This window comes from Lagopus muta, chromosome 19 (genome assembly GCF_023343835.1).
Source record: "Lagopus muta isolate bLagMut1 chromosome 19, bLagMut1 primary, whole genome shotgun sequence".
Lineage (NCBI taxonomy): Eukaryota > Metazoa > Chordata > Aves > Galliformes > Phasianidae > Lagopus > Lagopus muta.
In genome coordinates, this window is record NC_064451.1 from 6,620,481 (window position 1) to 6,647,204 (window position 26,724).

The window sequence follows — 26,724 nt, forward strand, 5'->3', positions numbered from 1 at the left end:
TTCCTCCTACCCTGCCACCAGCTGTATGTTTCCTGCCATATTTTTCCTGACACAGGCTGCACTTCCCCTCCAGATTGTCTTACCCAGGAACTGTTATCCCAATGAAAGACAGAAGAGTGTTTGCAATGGTTCTATTTTATCTTTGTCTAAAACCAAACATTCAGCATCTTTGTGAACTCCTTAAACAGAAATTTCAGCAACAAAGTCCTTGAAATTTCTCAGTTACAGCTAAAGTGTGCATGAAGGATAGCACAGTTTACCTATTTAGTATACAGCATTTACCATATGCTACTTATCTTCAAAATACTTTATCTGCACCAGTGAATGATTAAGCTTGGTACGTTCCTCACCTGAGACACTTAAGTATTATCTCCAGATACAGGAAAATCAAGTAATAGTTACACTTATGAATTGCAAAGATGCATTTTGACCTTGATCAATTTGTTGTAAAGACTTCACACAGACAAGGAGCAGGTCATATATGCATCTTCACAAGGGATAGAGAACATAATTTGGCAGTGCTAAGTCAAATGCTCCTATATACGTGGCAGTCCCACTTCATAACTGTGCACTTAAAAATAAGACAAAAATCAGCCCCCATTCTCTGCAAAAAATAAATCGTAACTAGTTTCCTTTAAGAACAATGTGCTGCAAGAACAGGAGTCACTTCAGAGCTAGAGAGGGTTTCTCAGCTCTAATTACTCCCGATCGCTGTAATTTACAAGTTTGCAGTGGGTAGAAATCGCCAAGATTCACACATTTTCAGGTCAACAGCTGCCACTATTAGAGAGCAAATCGTGCAGCCTTCTGCACCACTGCAGCAGGCTAGCTGTGGCACCGACAGGTCAGAAACGAGAAGTAGAAGGTGCCACCATAACACAAGGGTGCCAGCAAACTTCAGTAGAGGACAAGAATTTCTCCCTCAGCACCCGTGAAGGAAGCTTGAAGGGCAAACTATGGAGAGCAGCAGAGCATGTGCATTTCTAATGACACCGTTCTCTGGTAGGGCTTCCCTTCCATCCCCACAGGTTTTTGTTTTTAACCTTGGGATAGTCATTAAGATGGAAAATATCACACCACATCCAATTTACCTGGCAGTTACGGGGCATGCTACAAATTAGGATTGCTCTCTATTGACTGCACACAGAGGGCAAGGTTCCAGCTTCAATTGAACAGATTTTTGTGGACATACGGCCATGCAACATACTTAAAGGCTCTTGTATAAGATACAAGCTTTTTTCTGCATATGGTGCCTTACTGCAAAAGATCACACAGTAGTTTGCAAAGAGGGCACCAGCCCTTATTTAACATGTGAGATGCAGAGAAAGGAGATGACCTTCCTCAAGGTCAGACAGCGAGCTGGAATTACAGTTCAGTGCCAAGTCCTCTGTCCTACCATTAGATTACCAGGCAGTCCCATTAGCATGGTGCTGCAAAGAGACTAAGATACTTACAGTGCAAAGTAAGATGCCGGTATTGGATTTTAGGAACTCCTGGAAGACCTCTGTTCTTTCCTAGAGGATTAGAACAGAAAAATGAAGAACACAGATGCACATTACAATCAACTTCAAAGCAAGTTAGCTAGAGTAACAACAACTACACCTCCTGCAACTCTATCATGTACAGCTTCAAGAGCAGTCGGGCTCAAATGACAAAGTAATGGTACAGATGCGTGGCCCGGAAGGCACAATGGAGCAAATCAGATTATTAAGTCCCAAAGATGCTCAGCTGCACACGAGAACCATAGGATAAGTTTCCAAAGCAACAGGACGAGGGAAAGGAGACCTTGGTCAGAATCTCCTGTGCAGGAGAAAGGAGGAAGTGGGCTCCCAGGCTTTGAGGCAGCATCCGTAGAGCTCCCTGGGCGCCCTCCCGTGGCCCCAGCAATGAGGAGGGCCCTTGCACTTCTAAGGGCCACTCCACAGGCTCCTGAAAACCAGGACTGATGACACTGGGATGGGACCCCAGCCTCAGCTCCACAGCTGTGTCCCCACCTCTAGTCTGTACCAACATGATTCCTGCTACTCCACTTCTAAACTGAGGTCAGCCTCCAAAGTAAGGCTGCCCACAGCCCCAGACACCACACTGCCCTGCCAGCAGTCCCACATGACATCACAGATGTATTTGCTGTCACATCAGTCAACCTCTGACGACCAGTAACTGAAGGCCTCAACAGCATTTGGTCTTCACATTTGTGAATAACACCCATTCAGCTGCTCCTGCCCACCCCAGCTGTAAGAAACAGCATTACACTCACACTTCTTTCATCTTACTCCATTTACTCTTGTCCTGTCCCTGGCTTCCAATATACCATTCCCACCTCCTTCCTGAGCCACTTTCCTCTTTCTTCCAAAATATCCTCACCCTCCATGTTCCAACCTTTCCCCCCTGAGTTAGAGGCTAAGTGAACAACCTGATACATTGATGCTATAGAAACAGCTTTACACACTTGACTCCCAGCTAGACTCATTGCTCTAGGAAAGAAGGGAAACTTGGGCCTTGCTGACACGCTGAACCCTCTGCTGACAAAAATTAAAGAAGAGAGCACGCTGTATCTTGTTGACAATGACAGCAGCCGTGCTCAGCAGTACCATATGGGATCCACAATTTAGCTCCATTAATGCTCTTAATTTGAAGACATCAAGCACTAATTACACACTGGGTACTAAAAAGGCAAAACCCTTCCCCTGGTGCCAGCTACTTAGTGGTGTTCTGTTGCCTTAACAGCTGGTCAGGGTAGAGTTGGGCCAGACCAGGCCTGCTTACTCGCTCAGACAGGCAGGTTGAGGAAAGGCCAGAATGCAGGGACAGCAAAGCACATGTTTCTGGTCTCCACAGGATGGGAATGAGTGAGAAAAACAATGGCTCTTCACCTCTTGCTTCATCAGAAAAGCTCTATTCATTTACCATCTCTGCTGTGCAGCTCAGAGCGGAGCAGCAGCTCTCTCTATCACAGGCTAAGGGCAAGATCAGGGGCTGAAGTTTCAAGGGAGCTCTCTTAGTTATTGAGAAAAACACTGCAGTGACAGCTTATTTGGTGCTCTTCTCCTGGCCTCTCAGCTCCCTGCAGCAAACTCCAAATTCATCATCCAGGCACACCCTGCTAAAACCCATTTATTTTGGGGTAATCATCATTATCTTGCTATTATTCCAGCCCAGTGAAAAGAGCAGCCTGTCAAGACACTGTTCTTTAAAATCAGTGCCAAACTGCTCCATCCACATCTAATGGGGGTCAACTTATCATGTAGTAACATTTTGGGGCTTGGATGAAGTTTGCCTCTGGCATCAAAAGTCTTTTTTGACTGCATGAAAAAGCAGCATGGATACATAAATGCTTTAAGCATGCCCACTGGGAATACTGAACGGCTGCCTCAGCCTGCTGAAATAGTACCTCCTTCCTCTTCAGCTGTGCTTTTTGGATATAGCTACCAAAGTACTTTTTAGAAGTAGGACAATATCCTTATTCTCATTAGCAGATGGAAGAGTGAGGCCCCTAGAGGTGAAATGATTCTCTATCCTCTCTTCTGCCCTCCTCCCAAAAATAACCACAAAATAAATCACAGTGAATAAGGAACAAAACTGTGTATCCAGCCATTCTGATAACACTTACTTCCTGTTCCATGTTGCCATGCAGTCGTAGAAACTGTAATTGCACAGAGACAGGTGAACGTTTAGGCTGTTCAGACTCTAGCTCTCCTGAAAGGACATTAACAAGGAGCTCATAGTGGAATTCCACTTGTTCACAACTGGAGAAAAAGATGATCATCTTCTGTTGCTTTGCATACTGTAAGAAAATAAGAAAATTGCATTTAACCATTTCCTGCAGGCCTCTCCCAACTCCAAGAGCTCATTTACCTACCTGACTTCCACTTCTGTAGATACAATTACCCAGGAATGGATACATTGAGGAGTCTGAAGCCAAAGGCTAAGCCACTGAAGAAATTACCTCAGTCAGCATGAAAGCCTTAAGTTCAAAGCTTTATATGTAACCCACTCTAACCTTGACAGACTAAGAGATGTGAGAGTTGAAATGAGCAAAAGGCTACTTAACATAAATGCAAACAAGAGTCTCACCATGCATTTCTCCAGGATAAAAGCTGCTAACGTGACAAGCCTCAATTTGCTGGGGACCATCATGAAATACTGCTTAAGCTTCTCCGGAACAGCAAAGTTTTCCTGCTCCATACAGTCTGAGGAACCGTTGGCTTCTTTCTCTCTTTGTAATGCTGGTTTAAGACTCTTTCGGACTTCATCTGCTATGGAAATTCTGATGGGATCATTCAAACTGATATCAGCCAACCGTGTTACTCCTACAGCACAGGAAATGAAAAATACATGAGGCTCAATCTGGAAGGTGATCATACAACAATGCAATTCCAGGGAAAAACAGTGAAGGCAAGGAATTAATGTGTAATGCCTCAAACACTGAGAGAACGCTTGCACAGACTTAAGACCTTTCAGGTCTCAGCCAAGCATACTTGCTGTGGACTCCACAAAAGTCTCACAGGACCCTACTCCAGCCAACTGTGTTACTTTGCATTTACCAAGAGCATAAGAGTCACTAGGCATGGCTCAATTCCACCCAGCTGACTGTAAGATCAGAACAAACAACACAGCAACAGCCCTGCCCTGTCTTTTTTTTGCCTTAACTCACATGTAAGGAAAGAAATATCATTAAAAAACAGCACTTCCCAGGTTCATGGCTCTGGAACGTGTGTGACATATACATAAACACACTGACAGAAACTCCAGTAACAAAAAAGTGTCATAAACCCCATATCATCAATAGGCATTATTCCACTTCAGCAAAGGGCTTCTTATTGGGCTATAATTTAGTAAGCTTCAACAATGTAATTTAAGTCTCTTATTTTGCAGTTCCCTGTGAATTTTTCAGCTAACATCGCTGACCACCTGTCTGTAACCTACCTTCAGTGAGTGTGGCTGAGAGCAGGACATTCTGACGCATCTCCCTCTCAGCATTTAAAGCATTAAGTATCACAGTTACATCCTTCTCAAAGCCCAGGTCCAGGATCCTACAAAAGGAACAGAAATGACAAAAGACGCCGTAAGGAAGGAATGAGAAAAAAAAAGTCTGAAGCCTACACAATCCCATTAAAAATAGCAGAAGTGTTAGAGCTGATCAGATCTTCTGCCCATCTAGCTGTATGTCTTGTCTTTGGGTTTTGCCAGAAGAAGATGTCAGAAGACACTGAGAGAACCTCTGTAGTTGAATGACTGTAGAATAATCTGTCCAACTGGGACATTTCTTCCTAATCTCAGGCATTTGCTGCTTGACTGATGCCCTGAGTACGAACGGTTTCGTTACTTTTTTAAATGCATTATCCATGTGGTTGCAGGGGGTATTTTCATTCTTTTCTGTACCCAAACACCTGCAAGTTTACCTGTCTGCCTCATCAACGATCAGCCACTGAGTGCGACGGAAATGAATACATTCTGTGGACTTGATGTGATCAACCAGGCGACCAGGAGTTGAAATAAGGATATTTATCCCCTTCCGTAATCTGATTAAGAAAAAGAAAAAACCCAACACACTGATCACCAGAAACTCTGGAATAGGAACCTGGAATGAGGAACTGAACCTACAGAGGAAAAATCACTGCCACAGTAAGATGAACAGAACAGTACTTTCTTACTGATGAAAGCTGGAATTCCTTGCCAACTTTCACCTTTAATCATCACTGATATTCATAGCAGCACACTCAGTGATACAGACAAGGTGGAGAGAAATATCAGTAATATTACAGCATGCAAGCCAGGTTTTCTTTCAAATTGAGTATTTTTTACTGTCAAGAGTAAACTTCTTTTTGTGTATGCTTATACATAGACAAATGAAAGCTCCATTCTGGATTACTGGCTTACAGTTCAATTTTTGCAAAGGGAAAAGAAAGCTTTTTAACACCAGGAAATCTCTTCTCCAGAAACCAATTTCCCCCGTAACAAATACTACAGGCAGCACTTGGTGGTAAGCAAATATAAGTGTTTGTCAGAAGAGAAAAAATACTGACAAGAGAGATCATCTTCTCAGTAGGCTCATCAACACTTTAGAAATAGATCCAACTGAGGAAAGTGAATGCTTCCTGCTGACCCAGCCAACCTACCTACGTAAGATCCAAGGGGATCACAGCTAGATCCAAACTCACAACTCCCTTGCTCAGTAAGAAAAGCACTCCGAAGAAGAGTAACAGATAAAATGGCTGTAGAGCAGAAGAATCCAAAATGCAATTTAAGAAGTTGGCTTCCTACCTGGCTTTTTCTGATTTTCTCTTTTCTCCCCCCATAAGCACTCCAGGCACAATCCAGGTAAATGGCTACAGAAAGGAAAACCAAGAACAACATAGGTTCTTCTTTATTAAGAAACAGAGCCTAAGCAAAAAATTATTCTTCTTGGCAAAAAGAGAAAAGACAGGGCTGGCAGCAGTTCCTGATTTGATCTAACAGACCCAATCTACATGCTCTATCTCACCCACAGCTAAATATCAATGGCACCTCTAGTTCTAGGCATGTAACTTACTCCCCACATTGCCTAGGAAGATAGAAATGAAATCATCTCTGCAACACTTCCACTCACATAATAATATTTCTTTTCCTTCTCCCCATGAAGTCTAAATGTTCAAAGACAAACTATGCTGCTATTTCTTTATCTTGCCTTTAAGCAATATCCTCCTGTGGCCAAGAAAGACTTAAGAAAGACACAAGACCTATGAAGTTTATTGGTATGTACACAGCCCTACAGGCACACAGTCACCATGCCTGCACATAAAACGTCAGTCTCATTGATACTAGCAGGAGTTTCTGCCTTTTACTTCAATGAGGCCCAGCTCTTCATCACATCCAACACTGCCCAATATTTACAGGGGAGATAATCAAAGCACAGGACTGCCATTGCCTCGCTTGAGAAGAAATGCAGGACAGACACAGCACAGCTTGGAAGGACTGCACAAATGCGTGACTGGGAAGTAAGTTTCAGTTTGCATGGGTCACTGCTTGCCAAAAATACTCCAACAAAATAGTTTTTAACAAAAAGCACTTCTTTATAAGGTTTAAAATAAGAAAGATGTCTAAGCAAGATCCATACAATGTCATCTCTGCAGCTGGCAAAGTTAGAGTGCCAAAAAGAGATCAACCGTCTGTTTTCTCCCTCAGTGATCACCCAAGAAATTACACTCTCCAGTTGTCCAGTCAGACCATGATCTCAATCTTTTGGTTTGGGTCACAATGGCAATTGATAGTGATGACATGTATGTAATCAAGCAAAAAATTAGAGGGGAAAAGGGCAGCAATCAGACTTCATCTCTGCAGATCATCTTCAATCGCTTGAGATCATGAAAGAATGCTACTGGCCAGTATTAAAAGGTGCAAATTCCACACCAAGAGACTGCTCATCATAATTTGTAACTACTGTGAAAGACTGAAGTACTTTAAACCTCACCATGATTCAAACAAATACTAATTCCAGCATTAAAAAAAGATGTGGAAAGTCCATAATTATTTCAAGGAAAACCAAAAGATGGAGTGAGAATATGGATCAGATAAACCATCTAGGTACCTTCTAACCCCACTATAAGACCTCTGCCTCAGTAAAAAGAGCACATCACCATTAAACAACTTCGAAAAGCCTTCTGACTCCTCCAGCTTTTCAACTGGCAAAACAACTTCTGCTCCCCTTCCGAAACACATCAGTCTATAAGTTTCAGTAAAATGGTACATGGCATTGTAAGCATCACCAAGATGATCAAAGGATAAAGAAAACCACACAACACAACCAAACGAGAAAACAACGGGGAGTTGCATTCTTACCTTGAGTAGCTTCTGTATTGTATCAAAAGTCTGGAGTGCAAGCTAAGGAAATCAACATGAGAAAGTGAGTTCTGAGAAAGCCTGCTTGTGGACGTTAAGCCCCTTTTAGGCTCAAGAAAAATCTGTAAAATAATTCATTTTCATAGATTTTCAGAATCCTAACAACATCCTTGATTTATTTTATTTTTTTTAAAGAAGTTGTCTATTATTTTATTACCTTGAATAATTCTCCTATTGTATTTGCAACTGTTCAAAAACCCCCCTATTTGTTCAGGTCCAGAAGGCAGCTCTGAGGACTATACAGACTTCTGCTGGCCTCTGTGAACGCCCCAGGGAGAAAATAAGTTGGAGGCACACAAGATTTTGCTCCACTGGAGGAGCAGAAAGGAAAGCTCTGCAACTTCTGGAAGAAAATCACTACAAAAAGGAAATGCAGCGCCCAGAGGTTAAAACAAGTTGTCTTCCAGCAGTCAGGAAGGGCCACATTATTTCCTCCCCTGACCACACACTGATCACACCACTGGATCTCAGTACCTCTTCATATCCCAGTAAGCACAACACAGATGGTACACACAAAGCTTGCAAGTCACCAAAAATTTGGTTTAAGAAACAATTCACTGTTGGGTTTCATGTACTGCCCAACAGACATCTGTGCCACAGCAATGAGGAAGACTGAGAATGGCAGTGGTGCCACTCTGACTCACTCATGGAACACAAGTGAAAAGGGCTTAGTTGTGAGAGAGTTTTTTTAAATGCTCTGACTACACACATTACACACTCTTTGTCGAGCTCTCCAGAAAGGCCATTGCCTTCAATAGCAAGTAAAAATGACACAACTGCAATTACAAGTTATCTGCGTCAGTGCATTTAATGGAAGCTCTTTAAACAAACTCACGAGCAGCTTCCTACATGCTTAGTATTCGTGGAGCATCCTAGCAAGGCAGAGAGCTTACTGCAGTAAAAATTTAAAAACAAAATAGCTTCAGATCCTTATCTTCTCATGGAACTGAGATGAAATATTGCACTGCAGGTTGTATGAAATATTGTGACCCAAACTGGATGCCTGTAATCATTTCTCCACACTGAAGTTATTATTATTTCACGCACACACACACACAAAAAAAGGTTGATACCTTACTCTGGAATTGCCTTGGCACTTGCAAATCACATACATCAAACAGTTCAGTGGAGAAACCAACTGTTGATAGCATCATCTTCAGCATTCACACATTTGAAAGAGAGGCTTTAAAAATGATGTGTTTGTATAAACCTATGCACTTGCAAAGCTAATTTCAATAGCTTTACTTATAACCCCTGCATGAGTTAAGCAAGCTTTTCCCTCCCATGCACTGAATTAGAGTGTTCCTCCAGTCTTGCTAACTGATATCTCAATGCATGGAAAAACTTAGACATTTCTTATGACTTATTTCAGTATGGCAGCAAGCAAAATGCCAACACACATCCAGTGTTTCTTTCTAGGAGGGCAAAAGGACAAATGTTTCTTAAGGTTTTTTAGGCTCCTGTGGATCCACATCTGCCCTACGTTCAAACACTCAGCAAGACTGAAAGGAAAAGGGTCACCCACCTCTCTTGTTGGGACTAACACCAGTGCATAAGGCCCATCACTTCGCTGCAAACAGAGAAGACTGCTAAGAAGAATGCCGTGCTCATACATGTGACATTTCCACTATTAGCACTAATAGCTGACAAAGCAAATTCTCATGGGTTTTAGTACAAACCTGCACACCATGCTTTGAGGTATTCCCCTCCCCTTTTAAAGAAGTTCTAAAAAAACCACCACTTTTTCAAATATCAGTACCTCACTGCCACCTCTTCTCTGCTCTGACACCCACCTACAGTCAGACCCCACATTTTATTCCACATACTGGAATCTATTCCACTGTACCCATTTATTCCAAGGGCTGGAAAAGCATCACCCCAACTTTGTTATGGGTTGAAGGCTTTCCACAAAACACAATGCACAAATGAAGGCAGCAGCATTCTCTGGCCAACCAGATGATCCAAAGCAAATAACAAATCTCACTTAATGTTGAAAATTAGAAGCCTATTATTTCAATGGACATGGCAGTAACCTTTGTTTTCAGTTTTCCAAGATTCCAAACAGTTCATAGAATCATAGAATCACCAAGGTTGGAAAAAACCTAAAAGATCATCCAGTCCAACTGTTCACCTATTCCCAATAGCTCCCACTAAACCATGTCCCTCAACACAACATCCAGCCTTCCCTTGAATGTTGTTGTCTCTCCTGCAATCCACCTGCTTCCAGCTTTACAATATAGCCCATTTAGCTGTTGCAGGATGTGAAAGCAAATGTGCAACATTTTATATATGAGAACATCCACATTTTTCTTACATCATCTGTACCTCAGCAGTACAGGACAATCACATAAGCCACAACCACGAATGAAAAAAGTGAGACTGCTTAATCTTTGTAACAAGAATAGGCACTGATGACTTCAAGATGACAGAATTTATTTTTTATTAATCTTAGTATCAAAACTAAACATACTCTGTTGCACCTACCTGTATTTTGGATTTCATTCCTTGCAAAGACTGTACAAGTGGAATTCCATAGGCGAGAGTTTTACCTTCATAAAAGGAAGAAAATTGGAAGAGTATTCAAGAAATAAAATTAAAAAAGGAAATTGTGGTACTCCAGAAAATAAAATAAAATAATTCACCCCACTATTCTTAAACTGAGGTCAGAACTTGGAAAAGTCTTAATTAGGTAGAATGTTTCCAGGAAGAAAGACTGGTAGATCATACACTCGGGTTAAATTAAAAAGGAGAGAAAGCAGAATAAATCCATCTAAATAAATACTTCCACTCAAGAAAATGTGACATCAAGACAGTTAACTGTAGAGTAAGCACATAAGTTTATTTGATGAGTGTGCTGCTTAGCTCCACTGGCATCCTGGACTGGCATCCCCAGCACAAGCCTTGGAACTGGCCCATGTGCAATAGCTGGCAGCTGCACAGCACCATTCAGTCCCACCACTGGGCACTGTGTCATTACAGAAGTTTGCACAGCATCTGTCTGTGCCACAGCATTCCCACCCCAGGGTTCTGAGCCTGTCACTCTCATAAGCTGTACCAGAAACATGATGTTTTGGTTCTTTTTTTCAGATCTAACTTAAAATGCCCTAGGAATGGAAACTGGCAATTAAGCACTGACCTGAACCAGTCTGAGATCTCACCAGAGCATCTTTGCCTTGCAGGAGCACAGGAATTGTTTGCTTCTGAACACTGCGTAACAAACAAAGCAGGTCAGGAAATACAGAATGCAAGAGAGCATAGAAACCTAAGGTTATAACATACAATAGCTGTTTCAAAACTGTTTACTCTTAATTTTGCATGTTCATCTCTGCTGTACAGCTACACCAGTAAAGGTGGCTTTTGAGGAAAGTCTACAGATACAAGTTAGGTATGATAAATCACAAAAAAAGATGATTTTATGATTTGAGTACCAAATTAGGAGCTAGGATTCCAAGGTTTCACCTCTACCCATGACAACGAATTGCTACGTAACTTAGAAGTCATTTACTGTCCCAAAATGTGAAAGAAACAAACCCCATGGAGTGGGTCAGCTTAACAGTTGCTGCTGCCTTCGCAAACCAATTATATGTAATGAAACAATCACACACGATTGGCTTTAAGAGTCAGTGAAACGTGAAGTTTTGACATGGTATTTGCTTACCTGGTCATACTATGTATCTTCAGAACTGTAGTTATTGTGGCTATCTAGAGAGAGAATGAACAGGAGTAAACAGGTTTTGTTGTCAAACTGTCTTTTTTGTTACTTCTGTAGCACAAGACAAAGCAAAAACCAGAAAACACCTTCTCTGCTAGCCCAGGACAACCAAATGGAAAAGTTTCAACATCCTCAAAATACTTCTACTAGTTCATCAGAATTACACCACTGCTGGTACAACATGAAATACCAGATTTGTCAAAATACTGAAATTCTCGAACAGTTTTCAGTGGTTTCCACATTACAGATAGAAACAGCAAAGGGTGCTGAGTCACTGTGTGCAGGGATATGTCAGGATACTGGTCAGCACACTGAGCTAAGAGACTGCAATACAATCAAAGCACTGTTGAGTCTGTCTAAGTCACTGTGAATATAAGCACATCTCTCATCTTTCAAAAGTCACCCTCCCTTAAATAGCATGTTCTAAGGCACAAAGCCCCCACAACACTCACCAGGTGTGGATGGAGGTCCAACTGGCTGAAAGAGTCTGTAGTGAAAACATTTTCTTGCACCTGCTGCACTGCTTTTCTAAGTTAGGGAAAACAAAGCAAAGCATACAGTAAACAATTACACATGAGCATTTCATGTAGAAAGCAAAGACACCAAACGCCAAGCAATTGCTTTGCCAAAGCAAGGGCTAGAATTGCAGACTGAATGTTAAGCACTGAAATTTGTAAGATACCTGTGAATTTCTGGGATATCAGGGTTGTTTTTAAACAGGCTGGATGTCTTAATGAACAGTTTGCTTTTCTGGCTTTCGTTTTGGTTGGCAGTCAGTTGCTTCTTAGGAAGAGATCTTTGTGATGAGCTTCCCTTTTCCCTGGTGCCAGTCTCTGCAGCACGTTTCTTGAAGTTGTTTACTGATGGCTTAGATTTACGTTTCAGAGGTGGGTTTCCATGTGGTGACGACTGGAGCTTTCTTTTCAGAGCATTACGCTGCTTTGATGTTAGCAAACAAACCAGACAGCAAGAATGCATTAATGAATGAGGACTGAGTAAATGGTACCATATCTCACAGTGAACAACAGAAATATCAGCCCAAAAATTGATCCCTTCTTTTTTAAATCCTCTGCACCTTAATTAAAGAAACAAAGGTAGATTTTTAATGTATAGTCATAAATAAACTAGGAACTGTTTAGCTACAAAAAAATCACTCTCAAAAGCTCTGCAAACGTCCTCACATCGTCAAAACAAGCTCATAGGAACTCTTTATTTCTCTTAGGAAGAAGAACCCCATCCTTCACTCCAACCCGTGCTCCTGCCAGCTTCCAAGATTTCTGAGCTCTTTTCCCTTTACAATTGGATTCTTTTCCTTACCTTCCAATCTGAAGAAAGATTTTTTCCCTCCAGAAACAGCGAGGAAGGAAACTAATTTCGCTTCCTTTGTCCCTAAAGCTCTTTCGTCTTCCTCAGCCCTTTCTCAATGAATATTTGACACACCTGCAGAACTCCCCAGCGAGGCAACGTCCCCACACTGCCTCGCTTCGCCCGTTCCTCTCTCTTCCCCACTTCTCCCTGTCCTCCTGTGAACCGCACCGTTCTCAAGCCCTGTTCGTCTTCTCCACTCTCTTCTTCACGTCGTTTGGCATTAAAGAACTTCTCAGCTCAGACTCTCGGCTGTCCAAGCTTTTCACAGCGACCGAATCCCAGCCGCTCGCAGCTCCGCAGGTCTCACACCCGGCCCCCTCGTTACCCTCAGCGCTCCCCCCACAGGGATTCACCCCCTCAGCCCCCTCGGCCTCCCCCCCTCCACGCTTTGTGGAGGCTGACGCGCCACCAGCAGCGCCATCCTCGCTCACCCAACCCAACAAACCCCCGTCCTTCCACCCGCCGCGACTCACGACGCTCGCAGCTCGGCGTCCCCGCGGGAAATCACAGCGCTCGGAGAAGCCCCCTCAGCCCCGCGCTTTGCCGCCCCCACGCGCCCCGCGGTTCCTTTCCCAAGCGACCCCCCTCAGGCAAGAGGAGGCACCCACCCGCCCAAGGTTGAGGAGCAGCGGCCCGTCCTCCTCCATGGCGCCGAGGTAACCGCGCTCAGGCAGCGCCGGGGCAGCCGCACAACGCGGGGCCTTCGGCGGCGGCGGCGCATGCGCGGTGCGGGCGGGCCGGCCGCGAGGCGGCGGTAAGATGGCGGCGACGGCGGAGAGCGGAGGCGGCCCGTCAGCGCCGGTGGCGGGGGAGGAGGAGCCGCCTCTGGGACTCGATTCGCTGGTGGAGGAAGCGGCGGCGACCGCGGCGGCCAGCGCGGGGTTCCGATTGACGGCGGTGAGGAGAGAACCGGCGGTGCGGCTGCAGCACGGGGTCAGCGGGTTGGAGCCGCTGGCCTGGTCGGAGGATCACCGGGTGTCGGTGAGCACCGCCCGCAGCATCGCCGTGCTGGAGCAGCTCAGCGACGTGCACGGCGGCGGGCAGGAGATGGTCATCCATCGCACGGCCGTGCCCGCGCCCGGCGCCGCCTGCCTGCTGAAGGTGAGCGGCTGCGAGGCTCCGAGAGCCGTACGGGGACGTGGTACGGAACGGCTCCGAGAACGAACTGCCGCTCCAAGAATCGCTTCAGCGCCGACACTGAGAGCTGCGAGTGTAATTCTGAGTGGAAATGCTGCTCGTGTTGCTGTTGGAGCGGAAAGATTTCCACGTTTCTCTTACGTTCCTCACCCACACAGCACTCAGCTCCGGCTGAGCATCTCAGTAATCAGTCAGTGTCACTGATCATTAATGTTATATTTCCAAATCAACACTTGAGATTACATAAAGCACCTCATATTTCATTTTACTCCACTCTCAGTGTTGTTTGAAATCCCCCTCTGGACAGCTTGCAGAGCTGTTGTATGAAAACATTCTTTGGTTCAGCAGACAAAGATTCAGAAACCTGAAGTCCTGGAAGGACGCAGCTCAGAGGGAACACTGATGGTTGGATGTGATCTTTGCAGTCTCTTGTAACTTTAGTGATTCTAAGTCAGAACTTATACAAATTTTGGCCAACAGAGAAGCTTCAGTCACCAAGATTGACATCAAATAACTTGAGCGCTGTAGCACAGGTTGTGATAGAAATGCTCTGTTTCAGATGACTCAGGCTGGACCACACTCTGTGCACCTGATTGAGCTGTATGTGTCCCTATTCATTACAGGCAGTTGGACCAGATTGGCCTTTAAAGATCCCTTCCAACTCATGCTTCTACAGTTATTAACTCCAAAAAAGCCTTCTTCAAGTAACATTCTAAACCTTATGTTTTTTTTCGTCATCTTTCAGGTTGGCCCAAAAAAGGAGGTAGCGGAATGCAAAGAGAAGTTTGCCAATTCCATGGATCCAACTGTTAGTCAGACTTTTATGCTGGATCGTGTGTTCAATCCAGAGGGAAAGTCGCTGCCGCCGATGCGAGGATTCAAGTATTCCAGCTGGTCACCACTGGGCTGCGATGCCAACGGAAGGTGCCTGCTTGCAGCTTTAACCATGGACAATCGATTGACCATCCACGCAAACCTCAACAGGCTGCAGTGGGTGCAGCTGGTGGACCTGACGGAAATCTATGGGGAACGTTTGTATGAAGCCAATTACAGACTGACGAAGGCTGACACTCCCAGGGGAGAATTAGAAGACTTCTCTGAATTTCAGCGGCGGCACAGCATGCAGACCCCAGTACGCATGGAGTGGTCGGGTATCTGTACCACTCAGCAGGTTAAACACAACAACGAATGTCGGGATGTTGGCAGCGTGCTCTTAGCAGTGCTCTTTGAAAACAGTAACATTGCGGTTTGGCAATTTCAGCTTCCGTTTCTGGGTAAGGAATCAATTACTTCTTGTAATACCATAGAGTCCGGAATAAGTTCTCCGAGTGTCCTGTCTTGGTGGGAATATGAACATAACAACCGAAAGATGAGTGGACTTATTGTAGGCAGTGCTTTTGGACCAGTTAAAATCCTTCCCGTCAATCTGAAAGCAGTCAAAGGCTACTTTACGCTCAGGCAGCCCGTAGTCTTATGGCAAGAAATGGACCAGTTGCCAGTGCATAGTATCAAATGTATTCCTCTTTACCATCCCTACCAGAAATGTAGTTGTAGCTTAGTGGTGGCTGCAAGAGGAGCTTACGTGTTTTGGTGTCTTCTGTTGATATCCAAGGCAGGTCTGAATGTCCATAATTCCCACGTGACAGGGCTACATTCTTTGCCAATTGTATCTATGACGGCGGACAAACAGAACGGCACAGTGTATACGTGCTCCAACGATGGAAAGGTAAGGCAGCTGATTCCTATCTTTACAGATGTTGCTTTAAAGTTTGAGCACCAGCTGATTAAGCTCTCAGAAGTGTTTGGCTCTGTAAGGACTCACGGAATAGCTGTTAGCCCCTGCGGTGCATACTTAGCAGTTATTACGACCGAGGGCATGACTAACGGCCTTCACCCTGTTAACAAAAACTACCAAGTTCAGTTTGTTACCCTTAAGACTTTTGAGGAGGCAGCTGCACAGCTCTTGGAATCTTCTGTACAGAACCTTTTCCGGCAAGTGGACTTGACAGATCTTGTGCGCTGGAAAATCTTGAAGGATAAGCATATTCCTCAATTTTTACAGGAAGCACTGGATAAAAAGATTGAGAGCTGTGGTTCTACTTATTTCTGGCGGTTTAAGCTGTTTCTCCTGAGGATTTTATACCAGTCAATGCAGAAAGCTCCCTCAGAGGTGATGTGGAAACCTTCCCACGAGGATGCAAAAATACTGATATCTGATTCCCCTGGAATGGGCAGCACTGAAGACGATCAAGAGGAAGGAACTTCTAAACAAGCCAGCAAGCAGAGCCTATGTGACACAGGCAAAGGTATGGACATAGATGACACTGCAGATGATTCTCTTCCTCAGTCGAGTGACATAGGAGGCCGTGAGCCAATGGAAGAAAAGCTTCTTGAAATACAGGCACAAATTGAGGCAGTAGAAATGCACTTGACACGAGAACACATGAAACGGGTGTTGGGAGAAGTTTATCTACACACATGGATTACAGAAAACACCAGTATTCCCACCAGAGGAGTCTGTGATTTCTTAATGTCCGATGATGGATATGATGACAGAACAGCACGAGTAAGTGCACCTCTATGCTCTGGGGATTTGGTGTTACAAGTTACTTCTTTCACCCCCTTCCACAACCTTAAACGAGAACACAGCTTGGGTAGGAAAGAGAGCTGTAATCATGTAATCCTCACTAGACAGCTCCTACAGTGCATACATCTTAAGTTGTGCTTCCTTGAAATTGTGGAACAAGAGGGAATGGAAGTACAGATGTTGAAATCTGGATCAGGTACAATAAGAATAATCAGGTACAAAAAGAATAAACACGTGTAAACACAGTTTTGGCAGAACATGGGAGAGGCTCAGTTATTCCACAGCTGTTGGTAGGTTTAGAAGGTGTGCTGATTGAGAAGAATGTTTTCGTGGCGAAGTTCACTTAATTTAGCATCTCTTCAAAACTAAACCTAGGGGCTGTATCCTCTAGAAAGTTACATCTGCAATTGCAGATGTAAGAGTTGCAGGCCTGCATTTCTCTGGCAGGAAATCAGTGATCAGTGAGCCCTGCACTGGGCATTGAGGTTTCCTTCAGACAAGGAAGCTTCAGTGGGAATGCTGCCCTCAGCCTCCCTGCTCTTAAGACTGGATGACAGGATTGTCTCACATTTGTCTATGCCTCTTTGTACAAGCAGAGAACAATGCTTTTCTGTACCTAAATTCTCAAACCACTTGAGCTGTAAAAGCCAATCTTTACATTGCATCCAGAAGGACAAACAAGCACGGTTTCTGTTGCTGATGCAGTGTAGTGTTCTCTGCAAGCAAGCAGGGCACACCGTGGGCTCTTCAGTAGTTCACTGGAAAAGCATTCTGGCAGAACTGCTGTGCTTTTCTAGGACTCAGTTACTATCAGTTGAAGGCTTAAGATTCTACTCCTTACAGTGATTAAAAGCTGACTTCCAAATTCTATTTCATCTATTTGGTTTGCTGTCACATTTTAAAGGTTCTTGGGATGTGGTTTACAAACTTGACATTGAAATGACAAATCTGATCATGTAGATGTTCTAGTGTAAACGTGTATCCTCTGTGATGACTGCTGAACACATACATCCCACTGGGTGCTGGATAGGTGTTTTGGTTTGTTTTTGGTTTTTTTTTTAGCACATTCACTGTGATACACATAAAAACGTCACTGTAACACTAAGATCTTCTAAAGTGCTACAACATCAACTTTTCCAGTGGTGTTTACATTTATAATTAACCTAACACTGTTGCTTTCTGTACCCCTTTAGTACAGCACAGATTAATCTAGGAGATCCTGATAAAGCAAGAATAAATTAACGTCTCTTTGACAGCCTTATGTTTCTGCTTCTGGTGTACTTCAGTGAAGTGGATAGGTCTTTGCATCCTGTATCATGCTCTAAAATCACTATATCCTGAGAGACTCCTCTACCTTTCAATAGGCAGCTGTCTTGCTATAAACGATGCTGACTGCTGTGTGTTCCCAGGTGCTGATTGGGCATATCTTAAAGAAAATGAACAAACAGACTTTTCCAGAGCACTGCAGCTTGTGTAAGGAGATCCTGCCATTCACTGATCGCAAACAGGCAGTCTGCTCCAATGGACATATTTGGCTCAGGTAATCTGTCCTTAGAGTTTTTGCCTTTCCTCTTCCTCCCCTACATAAATTAAATGTGGTTTAATAGCTGACATCAAATTCTTTGTAGTTCTGGAGTAAGAAGTCGTGAAGTGCGTTGCCATACTGCAATTAATTGCTTTTTTGTTTGTTTTTGCTGGCTCTTATGTGTCCTCATCCCTGAAAGAGAAGAACACTGTAGTTAGAGAAAACACTGTAGTTTGGACTTGGATCTTTTATCAGTATACTGTTTTCAAAATAAAATGCTTTTGATCATTTAACTCTTCAAGCACGGGGAGGGATGGGACAGGGAGAAAGCAGGGGGAGGATGAGAAATGAAGCACATGTCATCCTTTGGAACAGCATGTAAAAGAATTCTAGCTACTTCAGCACTGAAAACAAAGTGAAAAATGATAGGCAGCAGCCATGCTGAGAAGTCAGACATATTCTGGAATATCTAGAAAAGGAAATATTTCCACATCAACGCATCAGGATGCTGTTGGTCCCTGGAGCCTTAGCATGGCAGCAGTCTCACTTCAGAAAAGCCTTTCCCACATACATTTTTCTTAGCAGATGTAAGAGCTATTTTGGCTAAATTGTCACTGCTTTTGGTTGGAGACACGGTGGTTCTTCCCCTGTGCAGTGGCTGTGGGACATTTTGCCTCTTCTACTGTCCACTAGAGTTCTTGGGCCAATAATGAACTTTTTTTTGCTAGAAAGCTGGGTTTTGGGCTTTTAAACTATGTGTGCTTGTGAAGTTTCACTTACTTGAATGAATGAACTGTCAGTTCTTGTGTTTGATGTGGCTCACGCTGCCCTTACCTCAGGAGGCAAGGTCTGTTGGGAACAGAACCCAGCCAGCCTGTGGGCAGGGTGTGTGAGCAGGTTACCAAACCCCAAGCTTTGGGATTGAAAGCAACTTGTCCTTTCTCAGGTGCTTTCTAACCTACCAGTCCTGTCAGAGTTTGGTGTACAGGAGGTGTTTGCTTCACGACAGCATTGCACGGCATCCAACCCCAGAAGGTAAACCATTCCTGTGGCCTAAAAGGGCAGGACTGTGTATTTTTACATCTTATTTGCATAAAGACCTGAATTAATTTCACTGACTTTTCTCTTTCAGGCAGCTGTATGAAGGTACTAGTATGCACTGTGTGCTGTCCTGGTTTTGGCATGCCTTATTGGTAGATGTTAATTACAAAATAGCTACTATGGAAATTAACTTGTTAGTATTGTATTTTATGACAGCTGGTGAACATGTAAACTACAGTAGGGTGCTACAACAGTTAGGTTATATTCAAGCTAAAGAAATGAATTAACACACAGTTCTGCAGATGTGGGATGTCCCTGACATTCAGTGCAAGTTGTATTGATGCAGCACAAGTTAAGAAAAAATGAGCATCCTGCTGGCTTAGGCCCCAAATTCTGTTGATACTTTTCCTCTATAAGGTGTGAGAATTCCTGTCATCACTAAGATCAACTACAGAACTGAAACCTCTATAGAGAGAGGCTGTAACCTTCATTACCTCCACGTTGGAGGGGGACAAAGAAGAAGGAATTACAGACTGCAAGCAGCGCATGTAATTTCATTTAAAAACCAAGGATGTTAAATTCTGGCATTGTGATTCTTCAATTTTTGTTGCCTGTTTGAGTTATGTGACTTTTTCCCATCTGAGACTGCTTAGCTGAGTATGTAATGATGAAGCATCGACTGTTTCACCTTAGTTTTGTCGCCTGCTGAAATGAGATTTAAGCTGTCATTACTTGGAATTTCAAGTCAGAAATGGAGTTGGACTCCCTGCACTCTCAGTTAATCCTGCATGGTGAATGTATGCAGACTTTCAGGATTGCTGTTTAGTTTGTCCATGTCAGCACCATTTCTGTTCATCTGCATCTCCAGTTCTAAAGAGTGTTTTCTTATTTGCAGATCCTGAGTGGATCAAGAGGTTATTGCAAGGACCCTGCACGTTCTGCGACTCTCCTGTGTTCTAGACAAGAGCTGTGTAAAGACTGAAACTATTTTCTCTACTGCATAAGCTCCCTTCACAGTCTAGATTGATATCAAGTGCAGGAATACAAACTTTACTGGAGGGGGAGGACTCTGTCCCTGTAAATAGAACGCTGGATGTTCTAGAAACTCCCTGTGTCCAGAGGCCATTCCATGCTCCAGCAGCAGAAGTACATCTGGAAGAGTGAGCTCATTAAGCACCCCATTGATGTGTCAGCAGCTGGACATGCTTCCTTTCACTGAAAAGAAACTGAAGTCTTAAGCACACAGAGTGAACTGTCCTCTCTGCAGGCCAACTGTGTGATTTCCCAAAAGCTGGGAGGGAACAGCGGAGCTGCCTCTTGAATAGCCTTGGTGGGTAGAGCAGGCTTTAACTTGTAGTGCTTGTTTGCCTTTTCCCCCCACAATAGGGGCACTTCCTGCAGAATATTAAACCAACAAAAACATTTTGTGGTTCTAATTTCTTGAAGAGCAAAGCCAGGCTCAGTTGCAGCCATAGGAAAGAAATGGGCTGATGTATTAGTTCCACCCAAAGTCTTGAAGAATGACTGCCTTTGAGCTGTCGTAACAGTGTTGCAGCTAGAAGAGTAAACTATTGCTTGGATCAAATACAGATCAGTAAGAAGAGTTTTTAACGTAATAGATTTTAAACTATTAGCAATTAAACACTAATATATATAAAATTCCCAATCTCAGGTCTCCTGCCCAACTTTCTAAAAGAAGTTCTGACTGCTTCCCAATGCATGTACTTCTCACTCCATTTAACCCTTTACCAACAAGAATCCTCTTTTCCAGTGCAAGTCAGTACCAAAACCACTACCAATTTACCTTAATTTCAAATGAATTGAGTCCCCTCATACAGACTTTGTTTCACAGAAATCTGATGTAAGTAATCACTCCCAGCTGACAGCTTCTCTTTTCATAATAATGCAGTTAAAGCAAAACAAAAGCCCCAACATGGCCAATGTACTCCAGGTAAAGTTTCCACAGCTGCTCTTGGAGCCTGGTGAAGCTGCTCTTGTATAACCCTGACTTTCTCATCAAGAGATTCATAGACAAGGCAGTGATGTAGCATGGCTGAGCCCAGAAATCTGTTCTGCTTTCAGAAAGAAATCTGTCTTTTGCATCTAGTTCACACAAGGAGCAGGAGAATCCTTTTCAGCTTCCTATGCAGTGCTAGAGGAACGATACCTCTGAAATACACGTGGTTACATGGTACAGTTGTCTTGTTCAAAAAACACGGCGTCAAATAATACAAAGTTCATGTATTTACATTCCTCAGAATATGAATTGAGACACTCAGCTGTGCTGCTCTGTTTGTGACAGTGTCAGTCTCCAGCAGTGCATGTGTGGATTGGTGCTTAGTTTCCTTCATTTAATGACTATGCATCTTTTCTTCTTGTTCCTTAACCTCTAGCAGGAGCAAATGTTTCGCAGCTAACATTAAAACAAGTCGGCTGTCCTCACTATTTGGTGTTCGTGCATTAAGCATGACAGTGCTTTGAATGAATAATACTGAGATAGTAGACTAGAGCAACGGAAGCACATTCATCTGTAACATAATTAGCCTCGTTTGTAAATATCCTTGGAAGTGATACCATGACTGTATTAAAGAAATGTTTAGTTTTTTATTGCTGCGTGTTGAACACTGAAATGACTTTGGGGTTTCTGCAAAGAAAAGGCAGATCGTGGCAGCATCTCCTACAGCAAAGTCAAACCTTGCTGCCCAATTTGTGTGCAGTCTGAGGCAGAATCTACCTGAGACAGCACTGATGTTCTCCTTCCCAGTGTCTGTGGGGCGTGGGGGGGCGCAACGTTTATTTCTGATGTGAACAGAAGGTGGTGACAGGGAAAGCACATGAAGTAGAAGCTTCAAGACTTCACTTGGGCAGTCCTGACCACTTCTCTCAGTGAATAAATATGCCCACTCAGAAATTCACCTGATGACAGAGATGAGAGAGCTTTCCAGAGCTGCACGTAAGAACTCTGATATTAGGTTAATGCCCTGCTCTGCTGAAGTGTTGGTTGGCTGACTGCAAGGTTCACTGTGCTGTCATCAGATGAAAACCTGGTTTTACTTCAAGCAGTTCTCCTGAATTTCCCTGGAGTTTTAATGCTTTAGACATGTAGAAGCTAGTACACCTAGCACTGATGTTCCAGCATTAATGTTTATTTTCCTTGTCTTTCAAGGCAGTAGATACTCACTATACCATTGCCACTTTATTTAACCTGGTTTATGACTGCTGGGAGAACGGAATTTTAAAGCCAACGATGTCAGCTTTGTCTGCATGCCAGTGGAGATCCTTTAGCACAAAGCTTTCACTTCTCACCCTGACCCATTCACAACAGGTAAAGGGGTATTGTGATTTATTTTTTAAACAGTCATTGGTCCCTGAATGTGTTTTTAACTAGTGTAGATTGAGTAGTGTAGCCTCAGACCAGTAGCATTTAACCTCAGATGTTGATCTTACTGGGTTTTTCTGCCCAGCTACCAGCTGAAACTTCAAGAAACCTTTTGTCTGTCTTGGATACGTGGCTTGCAGGCCTAGAAATGGGAGGTTTAGTCCCGTTCCTGGTACTGTAGCAGCCTGCAGAGCTGCACCCTAGTGCATCATCCCTTGTGTTTTCCCTTATCAAAGCCTTTGCTTTCACCCCACGTACAGAGAAGGGCAGCGGATGAAGGAGGTACAAACACCTGCTGCTGGGTCCTTGCACTGTTTTTGCTGTGAACAGAGCTGCCTTCCCAAACTGGTACCTGGTAAAGCAGTTCTGCATTAAGGCCCAGTGTGGTCTGAGAAACCACAATGTGCTTCTCATGGCAATTACAAGAGTTCATCGCTCTTATCCTGGAGAGAAGAAATCCAGGCTGTTGAAGAGATGGACAGAACAGCTTTGGACTGGTTTTGGACAGTTGTTTTGCCTTGATGTTAAATGCCATTGCTTGAAGTAAGGTGAAAGTTTGGGGTGATGATGACACTTGGTTCTCCAAACTCCATCTCCTGCTCTGGAATCAGTGACAGTACAGCTCATCACTGCCTTGTTAATTAATTTAGCTTTGGGGTGGGGAAGTAAACTAGCGTTTACAGGAGGCTTGTTTTCACAAGTGTAACTTCTCAAATACAAAGCCCTTCTCTATTGCTTACCCAGTTTGTAAAACAGTGGGCAGCACTTGAAGGCACAATTGCTGGCATCTCAGCAACCACCTCCGAATAGGAAATCAGAGAGAACCAGGAGAAGAATGTCATCATTTTTTCTGGCAGTCACGTGGTAAGTGTGCTGACAGCAGCAGTTCAGTGCCCACCACAGCAAGCCTTGCAGTTTGTTGCTGTGCACTGGTTTAGCAATGCAGCTGGAAGCAAGGGCAGTAGCAGAATTAGGCTCAAAGTGCTGGTGGTTACAGCAGAAGGGAGATTAATAAGAAGTTTCTAAACCGGAAGAAAAAGTTGATGGGATCTCAGTAAATAGAGGTGAAATGCTCCAAGTAGTTATCAGGACTGCTTTTCTCAACCCCCCTTTTGAAGCTTTCTATATCAGGCCTGTAAATGCACAAGCTACACTTGCATTTTAAATGTACACTGACAAGGGAAAGGGTTTATCCTTTAACAAGAGCTGTGGGATGCCTGCTAGTTTACTGCTTTGCTGCTACATGAGATTAGCAAAGCTGCTTTTCCCATCTGGGCGGGTAAACAAGGAGGATGTGAGCTTGGCTCTATGCACCAAGATTCCTACTCTGCCTATTGAAGATGGAGGAATCTTGACAAGACAGAGTTCAGCATTCTCCTGGAAGTCTCAGGCCAGGATGGCTTTTCACAGTTACATGGAGGTCAGCACGTCTGCACAGCAGTGTCTGCAGAGCTGCTGTTCTCACTTCTAGTGGAGGAGGGCCTTGTATCCACACTGTCACTTAATCTGTGCTAATCCTTTGCCATACTCAGTTCTGACTCATACAAAGTGAGCATTAATACTTTACACTGGAGTTGTTTCCAGACCCTTGCTGTCAGTAGGAATATTCTTTTTCCATAGCTGTATTTTATTACTGCTGATTCAGTTTTTATTTGTCTTTATTTGAGATACCCAGAACTCCTGCTGCTCTGTCACCTGCGTAGGGACCTCAGCAGTGTCACAACTGCCTCTACATGACTAGACAGAGCTGTTCCCATTGCTGCAACACAGCAGGTACACAGGTCTCCATCCTAACATTAACTGCATTGCTATCCAATCTGTGTGCATTACAGAGCAGCAAAGGGAGTTTGCAAATTTCCTGCACTGTCTTAGGCTTCAGCTAAATCATTCTAAGTGTGTGCATCTCATCTGGAGTACCTCCATCACAGAAGGACTCTTGCACTGCTGAGAGCCTACAGCCAGAGTTCCAGGGCCACACCAATCCTGTAGCACTCTTATTTAACACTAAGCATAATAAGCCAACCCCCAAAAGGGAAAACCCAAGAGCCACCCAAACAGAACAGTTCACATAAGATTTAATTTAATTGCTCTGCTAATTTAATGGATCTCTTCATGCTGCTTCAAATTCTGTTCTGCAGTGTAAGTGTTGTAGCTGGCAGACTGCATGGTCCAAGCTAAATGAAAAGCATAGATGAGTTCTCATCTTCAGTTTCTGGATTTTTCTTTGGAGATTCAGTTCACGAGAGGGTCTGACAAAGCTGCTGTGAATATTGATGCTATGATGCTATCATATTGAATATGATGCTATGTATATGGCACATTTTGTAAACGTGAAGCAAACTCGGATGGATGTTTTATATACTGCATTGTAATCCTGCTCCTTTTTTTAAATTCTAAATAAATAAATAAAGTACTTGTTTGTAATGTCTGTATTTTAAGGAAGTGACTTCTTGGGAGGGACACAGAGCGCCAAGAGCTGGAAGGGACAAGAGAAGGGTGAGGCATGTAAAGCACACGGTCTTTGAGCATAAGGCTTCGCACTCAATAAAAGTCTCACTTCCATAAGGACAACACAGAGCAGCAGATTTGACCCCGTGCCTTTTGAAAGTTGGATTTCTCAGCTATGACATACGAAAGACTTGAAATACAGGAGCTGTGGGAAAGGTGAATGCAGAGCCAGGGGCTGTTTGTGTCAAGGGAGCTGTATGGTGCAGACAGGCAGCTCTTCTCAGTCTCTGACTGCTGTAACCCTGGGCCTCATTTGTGTTATGAAAGGATAAATGTTTTTAGCCTAGGCTGCCCGAAACAGGATAAAAAGATCAGATCTTGATTTTAATCTTTAAAGAGATGAGAAGAAAAGAAAGTTTTAGTTCTGCAGCTCTAACAAAGTGGCTTGCTGGAGAAATGGAGCAGTTGTGCCTCATTTAATCCTGAGAAGTTATTTACAATGGAAACTATTTGGTTAAAACAAATACGGAATGCTGAGCTCTTCATGTCTGTGAACACCCAAATAACCAGGTTGGGGGTGAATAAGCACTGTTCATCTGTTGTTACACACAGAGGAAGGGAGAAGTAAGAAGTCTGAGACATGATTTAGAGGCAAGTTCCACGGATCTGGACGATGACTTCCCAGCTATAGCACTTGCAGTTTCGACTCCTAGGTGCCACAACACTGGTGGTAAAGCCTGAAGGATGACCTGAGGTCCTCAGCCATACAGCCCTTCCTTCCTCACCTGTGTAGGTTCAGCCCCTTACCTCTGACACCCTAAGTGCTGCATGGCAGCTCTCCAGATCCACAGTTACAATAAAGAAGCAATTTGCTTCCAAGGAAGGGGTCTGACAATCACTTTTTTCTTTTCTTCCATAGAAAGAAACTGTTCTGGTTGGAGAAAGAGGAGAATAACCCAGGACAGCCTGCCTGTAGAGAGGAATAGACACTGTATGAGTAAGAGCAATCCAGAAGTCACCTTTGAGGCTGTGTTTATGCAACTTGACCCAGATGGGCAGTTACAGGGTCAGAACTGCAGTTTGCACCTCTGAGAAGCAGACCCTGAGGCACAGGAACAAAAAACTTAAGGAGCTGTAAGGATGCCTCCTTCTCTTCCTTCCATCATACAGCTTCTACAACACCCCGTGAGTGGATGTAAAACCAGTTACAGCTAAGATTTCTGTGCTGGCATCCTCACCTGAGATGTGTGCACCTAAACCCTTAAAGGAAAGCCGAGAAAGCAAAAAAGGCAGGGTAAATCCTTCAAGGATTTGGCGCCCCTGCAGAGACAGGGCTGGAGGATTGGGTTTTCTACCCACAGCACCTGAGCATCCTTCCACAAAGCACACGGAGGATCCGCTCTGTGGAGCAGGCAGATGGGAAAGTTTGTGGAACAGCTGAATGTGTTCGTTTTGTTGCAAGTTACATCATTACCAGCATAATCTATTGAGTACAGCACAGCCTCCAAACAGCCCTCCCTGCAAAGTGTCTTTGGAAAACTGATGAAAGATGTCTGCTCCAGGACTGGGCACACGGTGCAATAAGTAATGTCTGTTCCCTGCTGTGTTCTTACCGCCTCCTCTTTACCGTGTTTCTCTCATTGCTTAAC

At 43.8% G+C, this 26,724-nt stretch overlaps 2 protein-coding genes across 3 annotated transcripts in view; one reads left to right on the forward strand and one right to left on the reverse strand.

Annotated features, from left to right (window-relative positions):
* Positions 1 to 13,694, reverse strand: part of DDX31 (DEAD-box helicase 31) — a 42,556-nt gene extending 28,862 nt beyond the window's left edge. The window contains exons 1-14 of the mRNA XM_048965647.1: positions 13,567 to 13,694; positions 12,273 to 12,526; positions 12,043 to 12,118; positions 11,537 to 11,580; positions 11,015 to 11,085; positions 10,363 to 10,427; positions 9,404 to 9,448; positions 7,819 to 7,860; positions 6,265 to 6,329; positions 5,403 to 5,522; positions 4,927 to 5,033; positions 4,075 to 4,310; positions 3,611 to 3,784; positions 1,455 to 1,514 (exon numbers count right to left, since the gene is read on the reverse strand). Coding sequence (XP_048821604.1) covers positions 1,455 to 1,514; positions 3,611 to 3,784; positions 4,075 to 4,310; positions 4,927 to 5,033; positions 5,403 to 5,522; positions 6,265 to 6,329; positions 7,819 to 7,860; positions 9,404 to 9,448; positions 10,363 to 10,427; positions 11,015 to 11,085; positions 11,537 to 11,580; positions 12,043 to 12,118; positions 12,273 to 12,526; positions 13,567 to 13,605 — 1,398 coding nt within the window. The 5' untranslated portion in view covers positions 13,606 to 13,694. The remainder of the gene's footprint in view (positions 1 to 1,454; positions 1,515 to 3,610; positions 3,785 to 4,074; positions 4,311 to 4,926; positions 5,034 to 5,402; positions 5,523 to 6,264; positions 6,330 to 7,818; positions 7,861 to 9,403; positions 9,449 to 10,362; positions 10,428 to 11,014; positions 11,086 to 11,536; positions 11,581 to 12,042; positions 12,119 to 12,272; positions 12,527 to 13,566) is intronic.
* GTF3C4 (general transcription factor IIIC subunit 4) lies at positions 13,694 to 25,045 on the forward strand. 2 transcript variants are annotated; one of them, XR_007380595.1, is made up of 6 exons: positions 13,694 to 14,059; positions 14,841 to 16,661; positions 18,092 to 18,222; positions 19,154 to 19,242; positions 20,144 to 20,578; positions 22,415 to 25,045. XR_007380595.1 is itself a non-coding variant. In XM_048965640.1 (5 exons), the coding sequence occupies exons 1-5, from the start codon at positions 13,718 to 13,720 to the stop codon at positions 20,206 to 20,208; spliced, it is 2,448 nt and encodes an 815-aa protein (XP_048821597.1). In that variant the 5' UTR covers positions 13,694 to 13,717; the 3' UTR covers positions 20,209 to 21,855. The 2 variants fall into 2 exon arrangements, 1 of the variants encoding a protein (XP_048821597.1); XM_048965640.1 differs by lacking the exon at positions 22,415 to 25,045 and having other exon boundaries at positions 20,144 to 21,855.
* Positions 25,046 to 26,724: the final 1,679 nt, after the last annotated feature.